The 17494-nt window shown below is 45.7% G+C and overlaps 1 protein-coding gene across 2 annotated transcripts; it reads right to left on the reverse strand.

The window, feature by feature from the left end:
* Window positions 1-962: 962 nt before the first annotated feature.
* DNAAF3 (dynein axonemal assembly factor 3) lies at window positions 963-17068 on the reverse strand. Of its 2 annotated transcripts, none has more exons than XM_054994757.1 (12): window positions 16986-17068; window positions 14148-14231; window positions 11928-12070; window positions 7096-7189; window positions 6798-6955; window positions 5902-6078; window positions 5635-5757; window positions 4563-4685; window positions 3807-3960; window positions 2954-3068; window positions 2649-2723; window positions 963-1220 (listed from the first exon to the last, which is right to left on the reverse strand). In XM_054994757.1, the coding sequence occupies exons 2-12, from the start codon at window positions 14227-14229 to the stop codon at window positions 1058-1060; spliced, it is 1407 nt and encodes a 468-aa protein (XP_054850732.1). In that variant the 5' UTR covers window positions 14230-14231; window positions 16986-17068; the 3' UTR covers window positions 963-1057. The 2 variants fall into 2 exon arrangements, with proteins under 2 accessions (XP_054850732.1, XP_054850733.1); XM_054994758.1 differs by having other exon boundaries at window positions 14144-14231.
* Window positions 17069-17494: the final 426 nt, after the last annotated feature.

Consider the following 17494-nt stretch of genomic DNA (forward strand, 5'->3'; position numbering starts at 1 on the left):
AGGATCAAAAGCCTTTTGATTTAAGAGAACACTTAAGGCTCTTGCCCGTGCACTAAAAAGCATGGAAATGATACTGAGGCTCTTGTGTGTAAGGGAGAGAAGTGTTTAACCCCCTCACCCTTTTATCATTTCAGAAATCAACACCACCACCCTGCCAGCTGTGTTATAGCCTTTTAAAGAAAAAGGGCAGGTGAAAAACGGACACCCACCTTATTTCCTCTTTAAAATTCTTTAAACTACATGGGGGACAGTGTGGGAACGAAGAGTTTTCAATTAGCAAAACCCCTTGTTGCTGGAAATTCAATTTTTAGATCCATGTATTCTTTCTAACTTATCTCGTGATTAAGACACGGGGATGTTAAAGTGAAACCTTGGACAGAAGAACTGGAAAGGGAGGTGAAGGAAACCATGGCCGTTTCCAGACGGCCCCCCGCCTCGCGAAACGTCGCGCGTCGTCGCGCGTCGTTGCGCAGAAAACGCGAAATATCGCGCGAGTTTTGAGCGACGTCTGAGTTCTCAGACCTATGGCTAAATATGGCTAAACAATTAGCAAAACCTATAAAATTTTATAGATTGTTAGTGTGTCATGTTTAAAATGGTGTTTTTTATTGTCTATGTTTATTGTTTATTATGTTACGGTGTATAGTTTATAGTTTAAATAAAGAAAATTCAAACTGGAAAAAAAAACAATTAGCACAACCATGTAGTCATGGAAGAGTTACAGTTCCTCCACACTCCCCGCATGGCTCTGATCTGAATCAGGTCTCCTACAGCTGTAATTGGTGCTTTCAAAGACACTGGGAGATTCGTGGTCTCCACCACATCCAGTTTGATCCTTTCTGCATGGCTGCGGCTGAGAACACAGGGGTGAGAAGAATCTGCTAGACAGACAGACAGACAGCCCAGGGTCCTCCTTCCATCATGACTCAGTGAGAGCAGAATAGACTGACAAGTGTCTGGGCAATGTTATACAGCAGGATCTTATTTATTAAGAGGAGCATTTTTAAAAAAATAAACATTCAAAATAAGACTAATGAAAAGGGGGGGGGCGGGGACCTCAGAGGCCTGGCTCTGCCATCTCAGGAGGATCCCCCAGCTGGAACAAGGAGAACGCTTCTTTGCTTGGCGTTTCCACGGGCACGAACCCTGTCGCCTTCACCAGGTTGCCAACTCGAGAGGAAAACTCAGACACCTGCTCCTTGCGGAGGTCAGGAAGAAAGCTGAAAGAGGAACAGATGGATTTGATGGATGTTTGATGTATTTATTGACATTCTTTACACAATGTAGGTCAATATAATCAAACATTAAAAAAACAATGCAATAGGATATGTCTGACCCAGTCACTTCCTTCTAAAAGTCTTGCGGGATGAGCCAGGAGCCCCGGTAGCTCTTCTGGACACCATTTCCCTACCAAAGAGCCAAGATCCTAGTGGTACCTTTAACTAGGCCGTATAAACCTCTCAGGAAAGCAGGGCCCCACCAACAAACAGGGGAAGAAGGTGGGGAAGATCTTATGAATGAGATCTGGGCTGAGCTTCTGTTCCTCTCTGGTTTCCTTGTATTAGGCCTGCAGTGCAAGCCAAAGGGCCAGAGCCAAAGGCTCTCAGAGCTCTCAGCCCACAGCCTGCATGAAATAGTAGACAAGCACATCGAGGACTAGACTAGACTACAATGTGGTGTATGATACTGGTTATTTTTTTTTTGCTTTCTGCTCCCTTCTTTAAACTGCATTTTTTGCTCATTGTACTTTATTAAGCTGCTTTGGGTCCACATTGGGGAGAAAAGCGGGATGAAATAACTGAGACAAATGAACGAGCAGCTCAGGATAGGGCACACAGACAGGACAATCCAATTTCCCCCGTTCCACTATAATCTAGTCCCACTTCTCTATAAAAGCCCAGAAGCTAGGAGGAGGATTCTCAATTTGTAATGTGCTAGGACAGGCATGCTCAAATGCAAAATCTTTCCCCATCAAGCGTGGAAAGCTCTGGAGCGCTTGTTTTAGAAAGACAGAAGAGGAAGATGGATCTTGTCACTTGTTGCTTTCATGTTTTTGTGTTTTGTTTAAGAAGGCATTCCTAACATAATCTGTCTTAAGCCGATTGATTTTCCATCTCTCCAAGTACAGGAACTCCTCTGAATTCTCCAACTGCTTCAGAACTTCAGTACTGATGCCCACTGTTTTCTAAAAAGCGTAGCGAACTGCCTTATACAGAGCCAGAGCTCTGGGTCTACCTAGTCCTGCAGTGTTCATCAAAATGGTCAGTAGCTCATCAGGTCTCCGGCAGAGAAAAGTCTTTCCCAGTCCTACAGCTGAAGATCCTCCCGCCGCCCCCATACACACACTTTTTATTTTTAGTTAAGAGAAGTTGTGGTCAGAGAAAATGGAGTCATTCCAGCTTCAAACAATTTTTTGCAGATCTGAATGCTAAAAGGTTAACATAGCCAGACAGCAAAGGAACCCTAAAGAAAGACACAATCCGTGCAAGGGAGGTCAGTTCACGCACTACTCATGGCTAAACAAGGCTCTGAATGTAGGCCTTGTTTGCCCAAATCCAGTGTTCCATCCACTGCATCACTGTGAGCCATTTTCTTGGGGGCAGGGTAAGATCTGTCTGCCAAGAGAGGGTGCAGAAAGAAACACTTACTTTGTCAGCTCAATAAGGAGAGTGGCTTTCGGGGCAGACACCCGATGAAGTTCTGGTTTCAGGAGGTGCACCATGCTATGAAAGGCAAGCAAGGAGGAAGTGAGTAGAGAGAACAGAAATCTCACCTATTCCCCTTGCGGTCGAGGCAGGCAAGACCCTTCCTCGATCAGCCAGTAGCCCTGCCAGTCAGCTTAGCTGGCTACTCTCCATCCTCTTCCTGGGATGCCAGCATCCCTGGGCTGACTCCCAGTGCCGCAAGGGTTTTCCGCTATTCTGGGAGTCTCCTGCCTATTCCTCATCCTTACCTGCAAGAGAAGAAGATGAGATTGAAGAGCTGCTGGAATCTGCCCTTCTGATGGAGCTGAGGGAGGCAGTTGAGAGGCAGGAAGTGGACTCGGATATCTTCTGTGGAGGGAGGGCCTGAGCATTGGGAAAACACAGCTGGACACCAGTGGCAGGGAAGGGGAGGAAAGACTCTAGGAGGGGAGATTAAGCTAGAGAGGAACAATTTGGGGAATAAAAGCAAGATACAGAAACAGATATTCCTGAAACTAAAAAATAGGCCTGAAACGTATTTTTCTGCAACTGAGCAGAAAACGGAGAGGTAAAAAGAAAAGGAAAAAAGCCCAAAGTTTTCCAGAAATCCCAAGGCAACTAAAAAGTCCTCACATCAGCAACATGTGAGATAAACCCCAGATTTGTGATATCTTACACTGCAGGTTTAGAATGCTGTATTAATGAACCAGGAGACAGGAGTTCTAGAGCAGCTGCAAGTAGATGCTGGGCCCTGTTCCCACTGGCTACTCAAAATGTCCACAGAGGACTAGGGTGAAAATAAGAGGCTCTGAAATCTCATGGGCAGGCCTGGAACTGAGTGGGATCTTGTCCCACTGAAGGGATAACAACCTTGTGTAATTTTCACAGCCCTGCCTGGGGAGCAAGTGAGGGGCAGAAGACTGCCCAGATCACTACTGATAGAAAAAATACATTGTTCAGACATTTTCTCTTTTGCTTGCTGTTCTAGCCCATCCTGAGTTCGTGGGTTAAAAGAGGAATAAAAATAAACGCAATTAACAAGCATTTGGCAGTGTATGATGGGAGCCTGTGCCCCAGAGAGACAGCTGGAAGCCCCATTAGCAGAGAGCACTGACTGCTCACCATTGAGAGCATCTAATGTGGTGGGGTCATCAGGCCCTTGCAAGCTGCCCTTGTCTCCATCTTTGTCAGAGGCGGTTGGTGGATCATAGCGGGAGCGATAGCTGAGTTCGTGGAACAGGGCAGTGAGATTGTGCAAGGAGATTTCCTGGGCACTCTGCGGAGGAGAAACACACAGGCCGGCCTGTATCTGCATTCATGCTGTCCCCTTTGGGCTCTCTCATCTCATAGGCAAGGGTTATCAAGGATCCTCTACTGCTAGATATAATGCTGGGAGATCTGAGAAGACAGCTTCCAAGGTTTTGTTTTTAAAGACAAACACAGAAGCTGAGTGTGATCCCCTGATTCAGATAAGGGCTGTGGCACACACAACAGGGCTTCCCCTTCACAGGGCTTCCCGTTCACGTCATCAGTTAAAACTGGTGGAACCCCCCCCCCCAATAATAGCCCTTAAAGAGGGAAGGGGATAAGAATACTGTCTTTGCCAACTCAGTGTGTATGTACATGTAGCAGTTTTGATCAACAAAGCCATATGGGGAGAGGAAAGAAATAAAACAGCTGAGTGCCACTCCTGCCCCCACACTTATCTATAGCCCCAGTCTCAGATTAGGGCCTCATGCAGTTAACCTCCTTTTAAAAATGATGGGAGATCAATTCATGGATTGGAGAGAAATTTGGCCCACAGTATCAACTCCCTCCTTCCTCTGAAAAGCACAGCCTGTTTTTTCTGCTGCCCGGAAAAAGCCAATCATAGCCCACCTTGCTAGGAAGGCCGTTGATGGTTTTCAGAAGACTGGTCTCTTCGGTCTCAGTTCCAAAGGTGATGAAGGGGCCGGTGGCAATGTCTCCCCAGTATCCCCGTGCTGACATCGGCTCTCCTTTCTGGCAGGCGAGAAGTCTATATTAGCTGACCTGATGGGTTACTTCTCTGTCCAAGCAGTCCAAAATCTAAGCTATTAACATCACAGCAGCAATATGAGCAAATTAAAGCAGATTCCCCCCCACCATAAATGGACAGCATTGCTACCAACCCAGCCTCAAAGCACAAATCCTACACAGCATTCTCCTTGAAAAGGGGGGGGGAGCCCCAAAAATACCTTCCAACCATGTGATGAACAAAACTGAATGGGATTGAGAATGGCATGTTCTACCCATATGGCTTCTTTCCTAAACATGCATTTGCTAGTTAGAGCTAATGGAGGGACCAAGGTTTGGGGGAGGAAATCAGGATGCCAATCAATGAGGCAGCAATAATGCTTAGCCCTCCCCACCCCTGCCCCCCAAACCAGGCTACTTCCAGTTTTGGAAAAGGAAAACTCACTGAAAAAATCAGGGTGGAGGGGGGTGCATTAGCTGAGGAGAAACGGCAGACAGAAAAGGGCATAAGCATATACCTCCCTTCCTCTGCTGATTCTCCTCTGAATAAACACACCTCCGCTGCACTAGTGTTACACGACAACTGGGGAAGTCTGACCCTGGTACTTCCTCCCTCATCAGTGGCATGAGAAGGTGCAGCTGCACAAAGAGATCGAGGAAGCAGCAAGAAATTATCTCTCTTCCAAAAGATGAAGTTTGTAACATTAAGGGTGGCTTCCCACTGGATATGGTAATTACTGCTCACAAATTGGATAGAGGACTTGAAATGGATATTTTTTTGCAATGCTGGAAAGAAGAAGAACTCAAAACCTGACTTTAGTGGTGAGTCCTGTTTGAGTATAGATTTTTCCTATATCCTACATCAAAATGGGCCAAAAGTGAGCCCATTGTCTCGTACTCGGGCAATGCCCCACCACAAACAAATCAGAGTGTCACAAAAGTGAGATGGGCTCACGTGTCTGAGGAGATGGCCAGATGCCAGAGTCTTGTTGGGGATGTCATAAGAGGCTTCCCGCATCTCAAATGCCACGCCTGTGTTACGCCACCGGAAAAACTCACGGGAATTTATTACTTTGGCCTAGGACAAAGGAATGTAACAATTATCTGATGCCAGTACATTCCCAGGGTCTTTACCATGTGCCTGTTCAACTGCTCAGCATCCCCTTATTGAGTTACTGGGATTGTCTTGGCACATGAGATTCATTCTTATTCAGTTTCGTACCCCATGCTCGTGCAACTTCATGGTGAGATCCCAGTCGCAAACCCCACGGCGGGAGTCATAGCGGGTGCCCAAGTACTGCCGGAGCCGCAGATCCCAAAGCTGCTCAATCTGGAAAGCCTGTGGATCAGGGTTCTTCCAGAACCGAAAAATTGCCTCCAGCTGGTCCCGCTCCTTGAACTGTTAAGGGAAGAGCAACCAACAAGCCAGGATTTCTGAGTCCTCTGAGAAGGTTTATTGCTTTTTTTAAAATACTCCCTCTTGTCTTTCCACCAAGACTTACTTCCAAGGTGGCTTAATAGTTGTCACAAACCATATCTGCCCACTGTGGTGGGGAAACCAGACTCTGCTCTATATGCATTCACTATATCAGATTCAGACGGGGGGTGAGCTAGCATTTGTGCCTGTACTATTGTATCTGTAAGCTATTTTATGTCATAGCACTGGCCTACTAGCCCAGTAGGATCATCTCTGATTAGCAGCAGCTCTCAGCATCTCTCCCAGCGTTGGCTATCAGAGATCCTCTCAGGGCATGGGCGGCATAGCTTTTGCCACTGAACCCCTTCACAGCTCAGTTAAGAAAGTCCCTTCCATTGTCTACCTTTCAAAAGATCTACAGTTTGCTGAACAGCCCAGCTGTAGATCATACTGACTTACACTGTGTAATCTGACTTGAGTCTCAATGAGAAAGGTGGACTATAAGTAACATACATTTAAAAAATCACCATTGCAGTGATAAGTAAAAAAATATATTATTCATCACCAAAAACTTGGGAAGACACGGTCTAGTAGTTGCAGTTGGAAAAGGAAGATGCAAAGAATGACTCTTTGGAAGGAGAATGGCAGCTGGGCCCAGCAAGGCAACAACAAGGGACGGAGCAGGTTCTTGCACATTTCACCTTCAGGGCAGACAAGTCCAACGTGGGCAGGTGAGCCTCCTGGAAACAGGGGTCTGTGACATAACGGATGAAAAGGTCCGACTTCTCCTGCAAGTACGCAGCTGTCTGGCTCCGGAGCAGAGTATTCCCCATCAGCTCCAAGAATGTCTCACTCTTCTCTGGAAGGGGAAGAAGAGACATTCGCTTGGTATCATTCAGCTGACTTGACCCCACGGTCGGGGACTCCAAGGCGTGGGCCACAAACCAAGACTCCCGAGGGGCTGACACTGGGGTGGGAGGAACATTTATCTGTCTTCACCTTGCAGGCCCATCTTCTCTAGAGGCTCCAGTGCCAGGCTCAGAAACAGCAAGTGCCGTCCCAGCGTCTCCAGATTATTCTCCAGCACGTAAAACTGAGCACCAGAGAGAAAGAACAATTAGTGGAGCAAGCTTCACACAGCTCCCTCCAGTCCCAGAAAATATGGAAGAATCATCTCAAAAACAGAGGAGGGTTGTATGGGGAGGGGGCTTGGAAATTAGTACAATTCCTTTCCCAATGAGAGTCACAGGGAGCAGCGCAGAAGGGGGAGAGGGCAGCTTCCTTCTTATCTTTACATTCCTTTTCATTATTACGCCATCTCTGCCTATGGACTATTTTTTTTTGTATCCACCAAGCTTCTCTCTGACATTTCGAGTAAATGATTCCTGGGTCAGGAAAGGGCTCTCCATGGAAGGAAGAAGGCTTCACGCCCTGCCTATGGTTTTCCCGGAGGCCTCAGACTGACTACAATAGGAAATGGGATGCAGAATGGGCCTTTGGTCTGATTCAGCAGAGCACTTCCGGCAATCATAAGTGACAAATGACTGCCAATATGACATTGTGAGGCATTAATGTCAAGGGAAGATCAGTAACAAAGCACATAATTCCAAATACATTCCAACAGCCTGCCTGGCGAGTTCCCAAGAAAGAAACTGGAGTGAAATTTCAAGAGGAGAGAAACCAGCGCTTCTGTTCCGCCTCCCCCAACGGCTTTCCAAGAATCTTTCACTGAAGGTTAATACTGCTGTGAATGGGCCTATCGTTACAGATTGCCTTCAAAAATATCACCTAATTAGAGCTCAAGATTTGCTAAAAGAAGGTTAATGTTCAGTTAATGGCTGCTGATGGACCCCCAAAGGGTAATTCACATGCTTGAGGGAAGGGAGGAAGTCTGAGATAAGCGCTTGGCTGATGGTAGGTGAGAAAGAAGAATCGGTAGGGGGAGAAGGAGAGAGACAGTTGGCAGAAGTTGAGGCATCCTGGGATACGGGGGTTTCTCTCTTCCCCTTCCTCTGGGGTACTGATGCAAAGACATCTGCTGCCTTGGGGAAGTACCTGTTTGCCTCTGGGCACGCTCAATTCCCCTATTTATAAATTTAAAAAACATTATAAAAATACCACGTCTCTCCAAACCCTTCAGTGCTCCTACAGGACTGTCCTGCTGCTCAGGGAAGTGGAGAGAATGTGGCACCACTGCCCTTTCTCACTGAGGTGGGACTGACTCCCAGATTCTCCAGCTCTAACCCACTGGATCACATTTCCCCTCTCAGCACCCTTCCTTTGTCCCCGTTGGATCCACTCCCCTTTTGACAGATCCAGATTTCCTAGCTCCCCATCATTTAGTGCATTTTGTACTGTCTCTCCTCCCAAAGAATCCCGGAGCCATGGCACCCATTCACACCACTGCACCCCAGTTTACATTGCTCTCCCACTGCAAAGTACCCTGGCAAGGGATCCTATGAATTTTGGTACCAATATCTAGGCACTGATGCTCTCCCCCACAAGCCTGCTCCCATGTCTCCTTCTCCCATGCCTGACACTCCAGACTTCTGAACAGCAAAGTGATACTCAAAAGAAGACTCACGGGGCTGGCTCTGCTGAGTCATTGCCTTGTGATGAAGGAAGGTCGGAAGGGGCTGTGTTGGTGACACACTGCCTGGTAGGAGTTGCTATGGGGGAAGGGGGCCGAGTCTGTGCTGCCTCCATGACCCCTCGTGCCCTTGCTCTCCTTGAGCTTCACACCTCCCTCTCATATGTCAGCTTGGGGCCTTTGTGGGACATCATGGCCCAGCTGAGTCAAGGTGCTCCCAGCCATAGACAGCTGCCAATGCATCCCTGCCAGACTCCTCATGTTGACAGGCGTTAATTAACATCACCAGGCGTTTGAGGAAAGGGAAGGCGGGAGTGGAGCAGAGCACCAGAATTCCCTCCTCGCTTGGGCAAAGTGAGTCACAGCCAGAACAAGAGCCCAAAAGAGCTCATTTCTCCACTCCAACTCAACAGAACAACTCCCTTCCCCACCACAAAAGAAGCCCCCATCCCTGTTCCTAGTCCTCTTGATTTATTTTACTTCCCTCATGGGCTTTCTAAAGCATCATGAAGCGGGAGTGTGCCACCCTGTAGGTTCACTTACTGTGCCAACGCTCATGATCTTTTTGTTCTATTTAGCCCTTTAAGCCAACAACTCCAATAATATTCACTGACACCTCACTCCACCCAGAACATCTAGAAACTCATTTTTGGAATCTAAACAGAAGCTGAGATTCTCAGGAATCCAAATTCATACAGAATCACAGAAAGAAGAACACAATCAAGGGCATACTTTTGAAAGTCATCAAAACAGACTGGAACTGGTCTTCTCATTTCTATGTGTGTGCTGATGATGAACACAGTGAGGGAGGCAGATAAGATAGAAAGAGTTGTTACAGGCAGGTGTAAATCCAGCCTGAGATAGGCCTCCTGGGGGGTGGGGGGGCAGACAGACTTATTATTTCTATATTTTCTATGGAGCTCAAAGCAGAGTAAGTCGAACATCTGGGACGTTTCCAAGCAATGATGATACCCAGGCTTGCTTTTAATTGCAAGAACAGCAACACAAAAAAGGCTCTCCTGAAAAATGCAAGCAGGTCCTCAGAAAACCAAATCAGGAGTACACAACGAATCCACCTCTAAATGTACAATTTTCTTACATTTACTCTTAAAGTGACCAAGTGCTTATACAGAGTGAAATATATTTTTTGAAACCAGAATAAATAGTTCATCAAAATTACACAGAATACACACACACACACACAGACACACACACACACCAATAAATAGCATCCATTCACAAATACAAACAGCTGATAACTCATGTGACATAAAAACATTCAATCTATACACCCGATTGTGCAAATTTATATCTTCAGAGAAACAGTCTTTAAAATCTCTTCTAACTCAGTCGGCAAGAAGCTCCATGGAAGATGCAACAAAGCAGGTAAGTAGTAACAAGATAAAGTGAATTCAATGAGTCTGTTTATTCTCTCTGTAGAAAGCAGAGTGGATGGGGGAAGGAGTCCAAGCCCGTCTGTGCCCTGCCCAAACTGGGGCCGGCTTGCATGTCTCAGCATTCATCAATGACTTCCTCAGGGGCAAGGAACCTATCCACACTTCAATTTATGTTATTCCTGATCATTCTCATTCATTCCTTAGGAGCAGCGTCACGTGGTGTAGGAATGATGTAAATGTAAAAAAATGGTACATTTAGAGGTGGATCCATTGTGTTCTCCTGATTTGGCTTCAATGGCAAGAAGGCTGCTGGGTCAGATGCCTCCAGACTATGCCCTAGAATTCTGTACACCTTATCCTGGCTATCCTCAACCAAGCACACGTGCACCTACACTGACAAACCAACTTTACTATAGTCTAACCACGCAGGAGATAGTCAGTCCCCTCCCCGCTCATCCCAACCACTGTCCGGAGAATAGAGCAGCCACCAAGAATACAGAAATTAGCCAGCATCTCTCTACAGGAAGGAGAGAGAAAACGCCCAGACACTCAAGATGCCAAATTCAATATTAGAATCTGTGTTTTTGCAGCAATGCTGCCAATCCAAGGAAAGCGCACAACCCTGCTTGCCATCTGGCTGGCAGCCTTTTGCCCTCTTCTGCTGTTCTGGCATAAAGTGTGACCAAGAACTCTCGAGGAAAGCAGCAGACCTGTGAAACCCACCCAGTCATGTTATCCCAACATGACAGACCGATAACAAGACAAAACAACTTATGAACAATAGGGGGGGGGATGATCCCGAACAATGAAGTCCCTTATGCCTTGAACTGTTTCCCAGAGCACCTACGTGATGCCTCCGCATCACTCCTTTCAAAAAGCACTTTTTCAATTCAGGTTTTGGTGCAGAACTCCTTAGGGGGCTAACTACATGAGACATTTCTCCACTTTCAGGGCACACGCAGCACTGCGACAGGGCAAATACCACCTCCCCCTCCCCACACTGCTTCACGTCAGGAAAACAGTGCAGAAAGGGAACTGAAACCTCTTTTCTTCCTGTGCCATATTTCTGATACATATTGGACCTGGTAGTGCTTGGGAAGTATGTTCTCTGCAGCTGCTGTGTGGCTGTGGGGAATGTGTCAAATACTATGATTCAAGTCATGGAATAACATCTTGTGTAGCTTGGGCCTTAGTCATCACCCCACATGGTCACCAAATATATGCAACCTAACTGAATACATACATGATCTGTATAGCCCAGGAGAGCCTGATCTCATCAGATCTCAGAAGCTAAGCAGGGTTGGCCTTGGATAGTAATTCAATGGGAGACCTCCAATGAAGACCCGGGTTGCAGAGGCAGGCAATGGCAAAACACCTCTGTTAGCCTCTTTCCATGAAAACCCCACTAGGGATTGCCATACGTCAACTATGACTTGAGGGCAGGATTTCATTTTTCAACTGAATGCATAATCTTCCAGTTCACCCTCAGCTCCATATTCCTTCCCTCCCGCTGTTGCATCCCCTGTGTTGAATCTGGACACTCTTTGAGGCAGGGACTTATCATGAATTCATGTTTTATACCAAGTCAGACTATTGTTCCATCTAGCACATCATGACAACTGGCAGTCACCCTCCAGGCTCCCCTAGAAATAGCAGGGATCAAACCTGCGGCCTTCTGCACATAATGCCATCTGCCACAATCTTGTAACTATGTAAAGAGTGCCAGGCACATAACGGTGATGTTACTTAAACAACCGCCAGCACAAAAATACATGACAAGAATGCACCAATGTGCAGACCTAGTTCAAGACAAAATTGGGCGAAGGGTGTCGGCAAGTACATACATTGATTTTCCTCCGTGGCCATCGGTGTGCCTGACACATGGTCTTGAGAACATGACGACCATCAATGGATCCCACAAGCAGAATATTCAGTACAGGAATGCCATCCTGGGACATGTGCAGATGCTCCGTAGAGGTCTCCAGATCTGCAGAGAGAGTGAAATTATCTGGAGGGCTGTTCCCATTCTCATTCTACTGTAAAGATAAAACTAATGTTTAGGAAAGTCTGCTAAAAATGTGCATGACTTAGTGGTGTATGAAGACTGCATAAAGATAAATAATTTGCAGGGCTCTTTGCAGGGTCCCCACTTTGAAAAAGTACTGCAGTTGCAGCAAAAGCAGAATTTGTAGTTTTACGTATGGCCGAAGGAAGTAAAAGATATAAAAGCAGAAGAACATGTCTGGAAGTTGCAAGGTAAAGTCTGTAGAGGTCCCAGAAGTTCTACCTGGTGCCATTTGCCAACATTATCTAAACATTTCTTCAACACAGATCTAGAAATCAACTTGTTGAGCCCAAATAAAAACTGATATTCTCAGGAATCCAAATTTTGCACCAGACTTCATTAGAACAGCAGAAGGCATGCATAAGAACACAACAAGAGCCCTGTTGGATCAGACCAAAGATCCGTCTAGATCAGCATCTTGTTTTCTATAGCGGCCAGATATCTTTAGGAATCCCACAAGGTGGGTATGAGAACAACAGCACTCCCCTGCTGATGCAGCCAGCAGCTGGACTTCATAAATATATTGCCTTTGAACATAGATGTTCCAATTAGCACCATGACTAATAGGTATTGATAGATGTATCCTCTATGAAACTGTCTAATTCCCCCCACTTTGAAAAAAAAACCAAACCATTCAAGCAGGAGGCCAAACATGGGACATTATTACATCCTATGACAAAACATTCATGATTTTAATTATGCATTGTATGAAGAAGTATTTTGTCTACCTTGAATCTGTTGCCCATTGATGTGATGGGTGACCTCAAGTCTAAGCATTATGGGGAAGTAATGGGAGGGAATATCTTCACACCGTGCTTAATTTTACATCCTTCCACGCCCCATTCTTAGTCATCTTTTTTCAAAATGACCTCCCCCCAATCCACTTGAGCTTTTTTTTTCCCAAAGGGAAGGTGCTTCAACTCTTTCTTCGCTTTGGTTACTCCTTTCCACATCTTTGCAGCTGTGCTATCTAAATTTTAAAATGGGGTGACTAAACTGTAGTTTTTCAAATACAGCTATGCAATAGATAGCATTGGTGCAAATAATTCTGTTCACACCAAATTATCCCCCCCTCCCCAAGTCCAAACAGAGACGCCTTTGGTTCCAAATCAAAGATGACAATTTTACAGAGTCCCTGCCCAAGGAAACGACTCTGGTTTAGAAAAATGCTCCCAATTCCAAAGGCAGATGCTTTATAGTGCCAGGACTACCACAAAACCAGGCCACATGCTGCCAATGGGAGCAATTCCTCACACAACCCATGAAGCAAATGTGTCCAAGTTCATACAAAGCAAGCAAGCAACGAGAAACAAGTCCGTCATGGTGGAAAATTCCCTCAAGTTGCAGCCAACTTACGGTGACTCCATAGGGCTTTCAAGACATAAGATGTTCAGAAGTAGTTTGCCATTGCCTGCCACTGCAAAGTAACCCTGGACTTCTTTGTGTTGTGATAGGCGACTCAGCATGCCTTGAACACTGGGGGGGCACTGCATTTTTCTCTGTGTGGATGTGTCACCTTCCTGATAAGTAAGTGGCTTCTCTTTGTCTAAGGTGGGAACACCTCCTAACCCCTCCTCTCTCCCTATCTCCATTGAGAGAGTCTCTCTTTCTTGCCTCATGGCTTTCCAGGATGGAAGGATGTACCTTTCAGAGCTTCTGCATGAAGGCCTAATCCACACACCTACCTGCAGCCACAATGTTGAACTAGTTGGCTGTAGTATGGGGAAAGTCATGATTTATACTAGCATTCTTTCTTCTACAAGAAAATTGCTGCAAATGGAATCTGTCTCAATAAAGTTCTATCTTTTCTACAATTTAATTGCCTGAGGATATTACTGCACATTGAGGGGAATGCTTCTCTCTGGGTAACTCTGCTACCAAAAAAAATATAACTATTTCTAATACCTTGGTGGTCTTCCACCCAAGTACTAACCAGAGCTGACATTGCTAAATTCCAGAGATCTAATGAGAGTAGGCTAGTGAACAAGAAGTTACCTACATGTTGCTTGTAGATCAAGTGCTGGAGAAAAGCCCCACCAAGCTGTGGTACCAAAACCATTGCTGCTCCCTGCTGCTGTCATGGCTGTAGAAAAAGCACAGGTGAAATCACAGTGGGGGAGATACCCTATTTATGCCCACTGGGCCAGAGAGGCATCCCAGCAGGCCTTCCTTTATAAGCTCACCTGCTTTTTCAAACCTTCATACACACCTTTGCCCTATTTATCTATCTGAGAATTTGTTCTTGCCTTACGCAAGGCCCTTTACAATTACAATAATAATAATATAATAACATTCAATTTATATACCACCCTTCAGGACAACTTAATGCCCATTCAGAGCGGTTTACAAAGTATGCTATTATTACCCCACAACAATCACCCTGTGAGGTGGGTGGGGCTGAGAGAGCTCCAGAGAGCCGTGACTAGCCCAAGGTCACCCAGCTGGCTTCAAGTGGAGGAGTGGGGAATCAAACCCGGCTCTCCAGATTAGAGTTCCGTGCTCTTAACCACTACACCAAACTGGCTCTCATTAATAACAAAAATGTTAAAAAATGCAATCAATCTAAAAATAAAATCAAGAATCCTGTTAAAACCACTGACAATTAAACAGAATAATATTCCTTAGAAAAATCCTGATGAGAAAGAACAGCTTTGCAAGTAGTGCAAAACAAGAACAATGAAGGCACCTTCCATATGCATCACTGGGCAGCTCAACCCATAATACTGGAGAAGATTCTGAAAAGTCACATGCCTTTGCTCTGGATAGTCACATCTAGCAAGAAGAAGACAACACAGCCAACCAGCATGACCTGCTGGGCAATCTTAAAGTGACACACAGGCTGATTTCAAGATTACAATTATATCCTGGTTTTCTTTGGCAGCAGAAGACCTCAAGGTGACTAATGCAAAAAAAAAATGTCAAATAAAAATGGAGCAACATAGGTCAAGGGAAGAGGCCTCACTGTTTTTCCCTCCCTCTTATGCAAAATGGTTGGCTGGCAATGGAGATATTTAGGCTGCAACCCTAAGGATGGTGTTACCTGGAAGTAAGCCCTACTGAACACAGCTGGGGGGGGGGTAGTTGTGACTGCCTGTTTTAGCAGAAACAAGCAGCAGTCTTATACTAAAGAGTCCAGTGGCACCTTTAAGACTAACCAACTTTATTGTAGCATAAGTTTTCAAGAGCCACAGCTCTCTTCATCAGATGCATGAAGAAAACAGAGGTCTTGTGACACTTCAAAGATTGCTGAGTTTTTTCTGAGTGTAAACCTTCTAAAAAAATTTGGCTAGTATAAAAACATGTTATCTCTTAAGCAGTACAAGATTCTGCTTTGTTTTTACTGAACAGTGAAGCTTGCTTCCATGTTCACCTCCATAGGACTGCGCTGTCACAGGCTCCTGTCCTTCACCTCTTAGCTTGAGGGTTGGACCTACAGCTGGGCAGAAGATCAGCAAGCAGAGGGAGAAGACATGCTTGACCATTAGAAGCCTCTCCTCCCTTTCTTGTTTGGTTTAGTGTTTCTCTTTTTGTATCATTGGGTCCCCACCAGAGAGAAAAATATGCCAAATAATTGTGAAAAATCTTTTTCCTTTATGAGCCACAGTGCATCTTACAAGACAATACATCATATTTTTTAAAAAGAAAAAGAATTGCAGCCAGAATATCAACTAACAACCAGCAAAAACAAAACAGCACAGTACAAAAAAATAAAAACCCTCACAGCAGCCAAATCACCAACAGCACTCAAAAGTTCAAAAAGTAAAAGCCCTTTCAAAGAGAAGGTTTTCACAGATGGTGGCTGGAACACTGGTAAAGGCAGACCACTCTAAGGAAAAGATCACATCACAGATACTGAAAAAGATCTCTCTATTCTGACCATTCACCATATCTCAGCACAAAATGGAGATCCTGCAAAATGGGCATCTGTCTATTGGAGTCTATCTTGGCTTTAATTTTTTCCCCAGATTATCAACTCTCAAAACAAAAGGGACATTCAAAAGAGGCAGAGATGCAATCTGGGAAAGATGCTCTTCAAAGACAGGGTGGAGGAGGAGCATTCCACCAGGCACATGGATGTTCTCTGGACTGTGGCCTATTTTCCTCAAAATGCTCTGAGGGAAGAACAAAGAGAAAAGGCTAACAGTGACCTACGGAGGAATAGCTTTATAAATGAAGCCCCCATGCCTACTGATTGCTCACCATATATTCCACAACATACACCCACAGTAAATTATTGCTCTAATTTGGACTTGGGGCAGAAGTACTTAACTTAGCATAAATGTCAGTGGCTCGAATAAGAGGCCTTACTTCTGCAGCAATCCGAACAAACCTAAGTGATTCATTCCCTTAAATGACTGGATACTGTTCGCACAGTTTACCCTGCTGATTGTGATCTTGACAAATTCAGCTTTCTGTGCAGAAAAATTCTGATGCTGGGGCTTGCGATACTCAAAACGTTTTCACAGGTAAGTTTGCACACACACATAAATACAGAAATAGCCACTTCCCCATTATTGTTCAGAGTACAAAAAGAAAACAACACCTGTCTAAAGTTGGTTGTTGGGGGTTTCTCCGGCCGTGAAAGCCTTCGACAATACACCTGTCTAAAGTTCTCTCTGTCTACAAGTATGTCACATCTCCCACAGCGTCTCTGGCTGTCACACGCCACTCTAACGCTGAACCGAGATTTTTCCTCGGGAGCAGCAACATTCAGTGAGTTCATTCCAGCTTCACCCCAAGCACCCTCAAATTCTTCTGCTATTCTAACACACACTCTCCTCAAACTGCACCCCCTTCTATCCCCATTTTGCACTCACGCAAACTGCATTTACCGTACCTCGGTTCCACCCCCTTTTGCATCAAATGCCGATTTGCTTCCCCCTCCTTTTCAATGCCTAAAATCGAGCAACTCCCCCCTCCCCGCTAACACACCCTTTAGCAAAGCTTCCCTCACAGAGCCTCTATGGCTCCAGCCGCCCCAAACTCCGATGTCCCGCCTTTCTGGGGGTGACAGGCAGGCTCATGGTTCAATCGAGCCGGGCGACAGACGGCAGGAACCAATCAGGGCGCACAAAGGAAAGGGCGGAAGAGGAGCTTGGGGTGTTGAGCGACGCTGTCGCCATGGAAACAGGGCCTGCGGGGAAGCGGGCGGTATGCAAGTTCTGGATTTGCTGGATCTGCGCCTCGCCCTAACTGCACCGATACAAAACTTCGCAGCTGTTGAGCGCAACTTAATGCGACCCAGCACTTTTTGGCACAAAGCCATTATCTCTGTCTATGTATAATTTACCCTGCAGTCACCCCATTATTCCCAGTTATGGCTAGAGTGGCCAACTTATTATCCTG

This window comes from Eublepharis macularius, chromosome 12 (genome assembly GCF_028583425.1).
Source record: "Eublepharis macularius isolate TG4126 chromosome 12, MPM_Emac_v1.0, whole genome shotgun sequence".
NCBI lineage: Eukaryota > Metazoa > Chordata > Lepidosauria > Squamata > Eublepharidae > Eublepharis > Eublepharis macularius.

Excerpts from the sequence above, each read along its gene's own strand:
- DNAAF3 (XM_054994757.1), bottom strand. The coding sequence starts at position 14,229 with ATGACAGCAGCAGGGAGCAGCAATGGTTTTGGTACCACAGCTTGGTGG. Across the intron at positions 6,956-7,095 it reads AGAGAAGATGGGCCTGCAAG|AGAAGAGTGAGACATTCTTG; the intron begins GTGAAGACAGAT and ends TTCCCCTTCCAG. Across the intron at positions 5,758-5,901 it reads TGAAGTTGCACGAGCATGGG|GCCAAAGTAATAAATTCCCG; the intron begins GTACGAAACTGA and ends CCTTTGTCCTAG.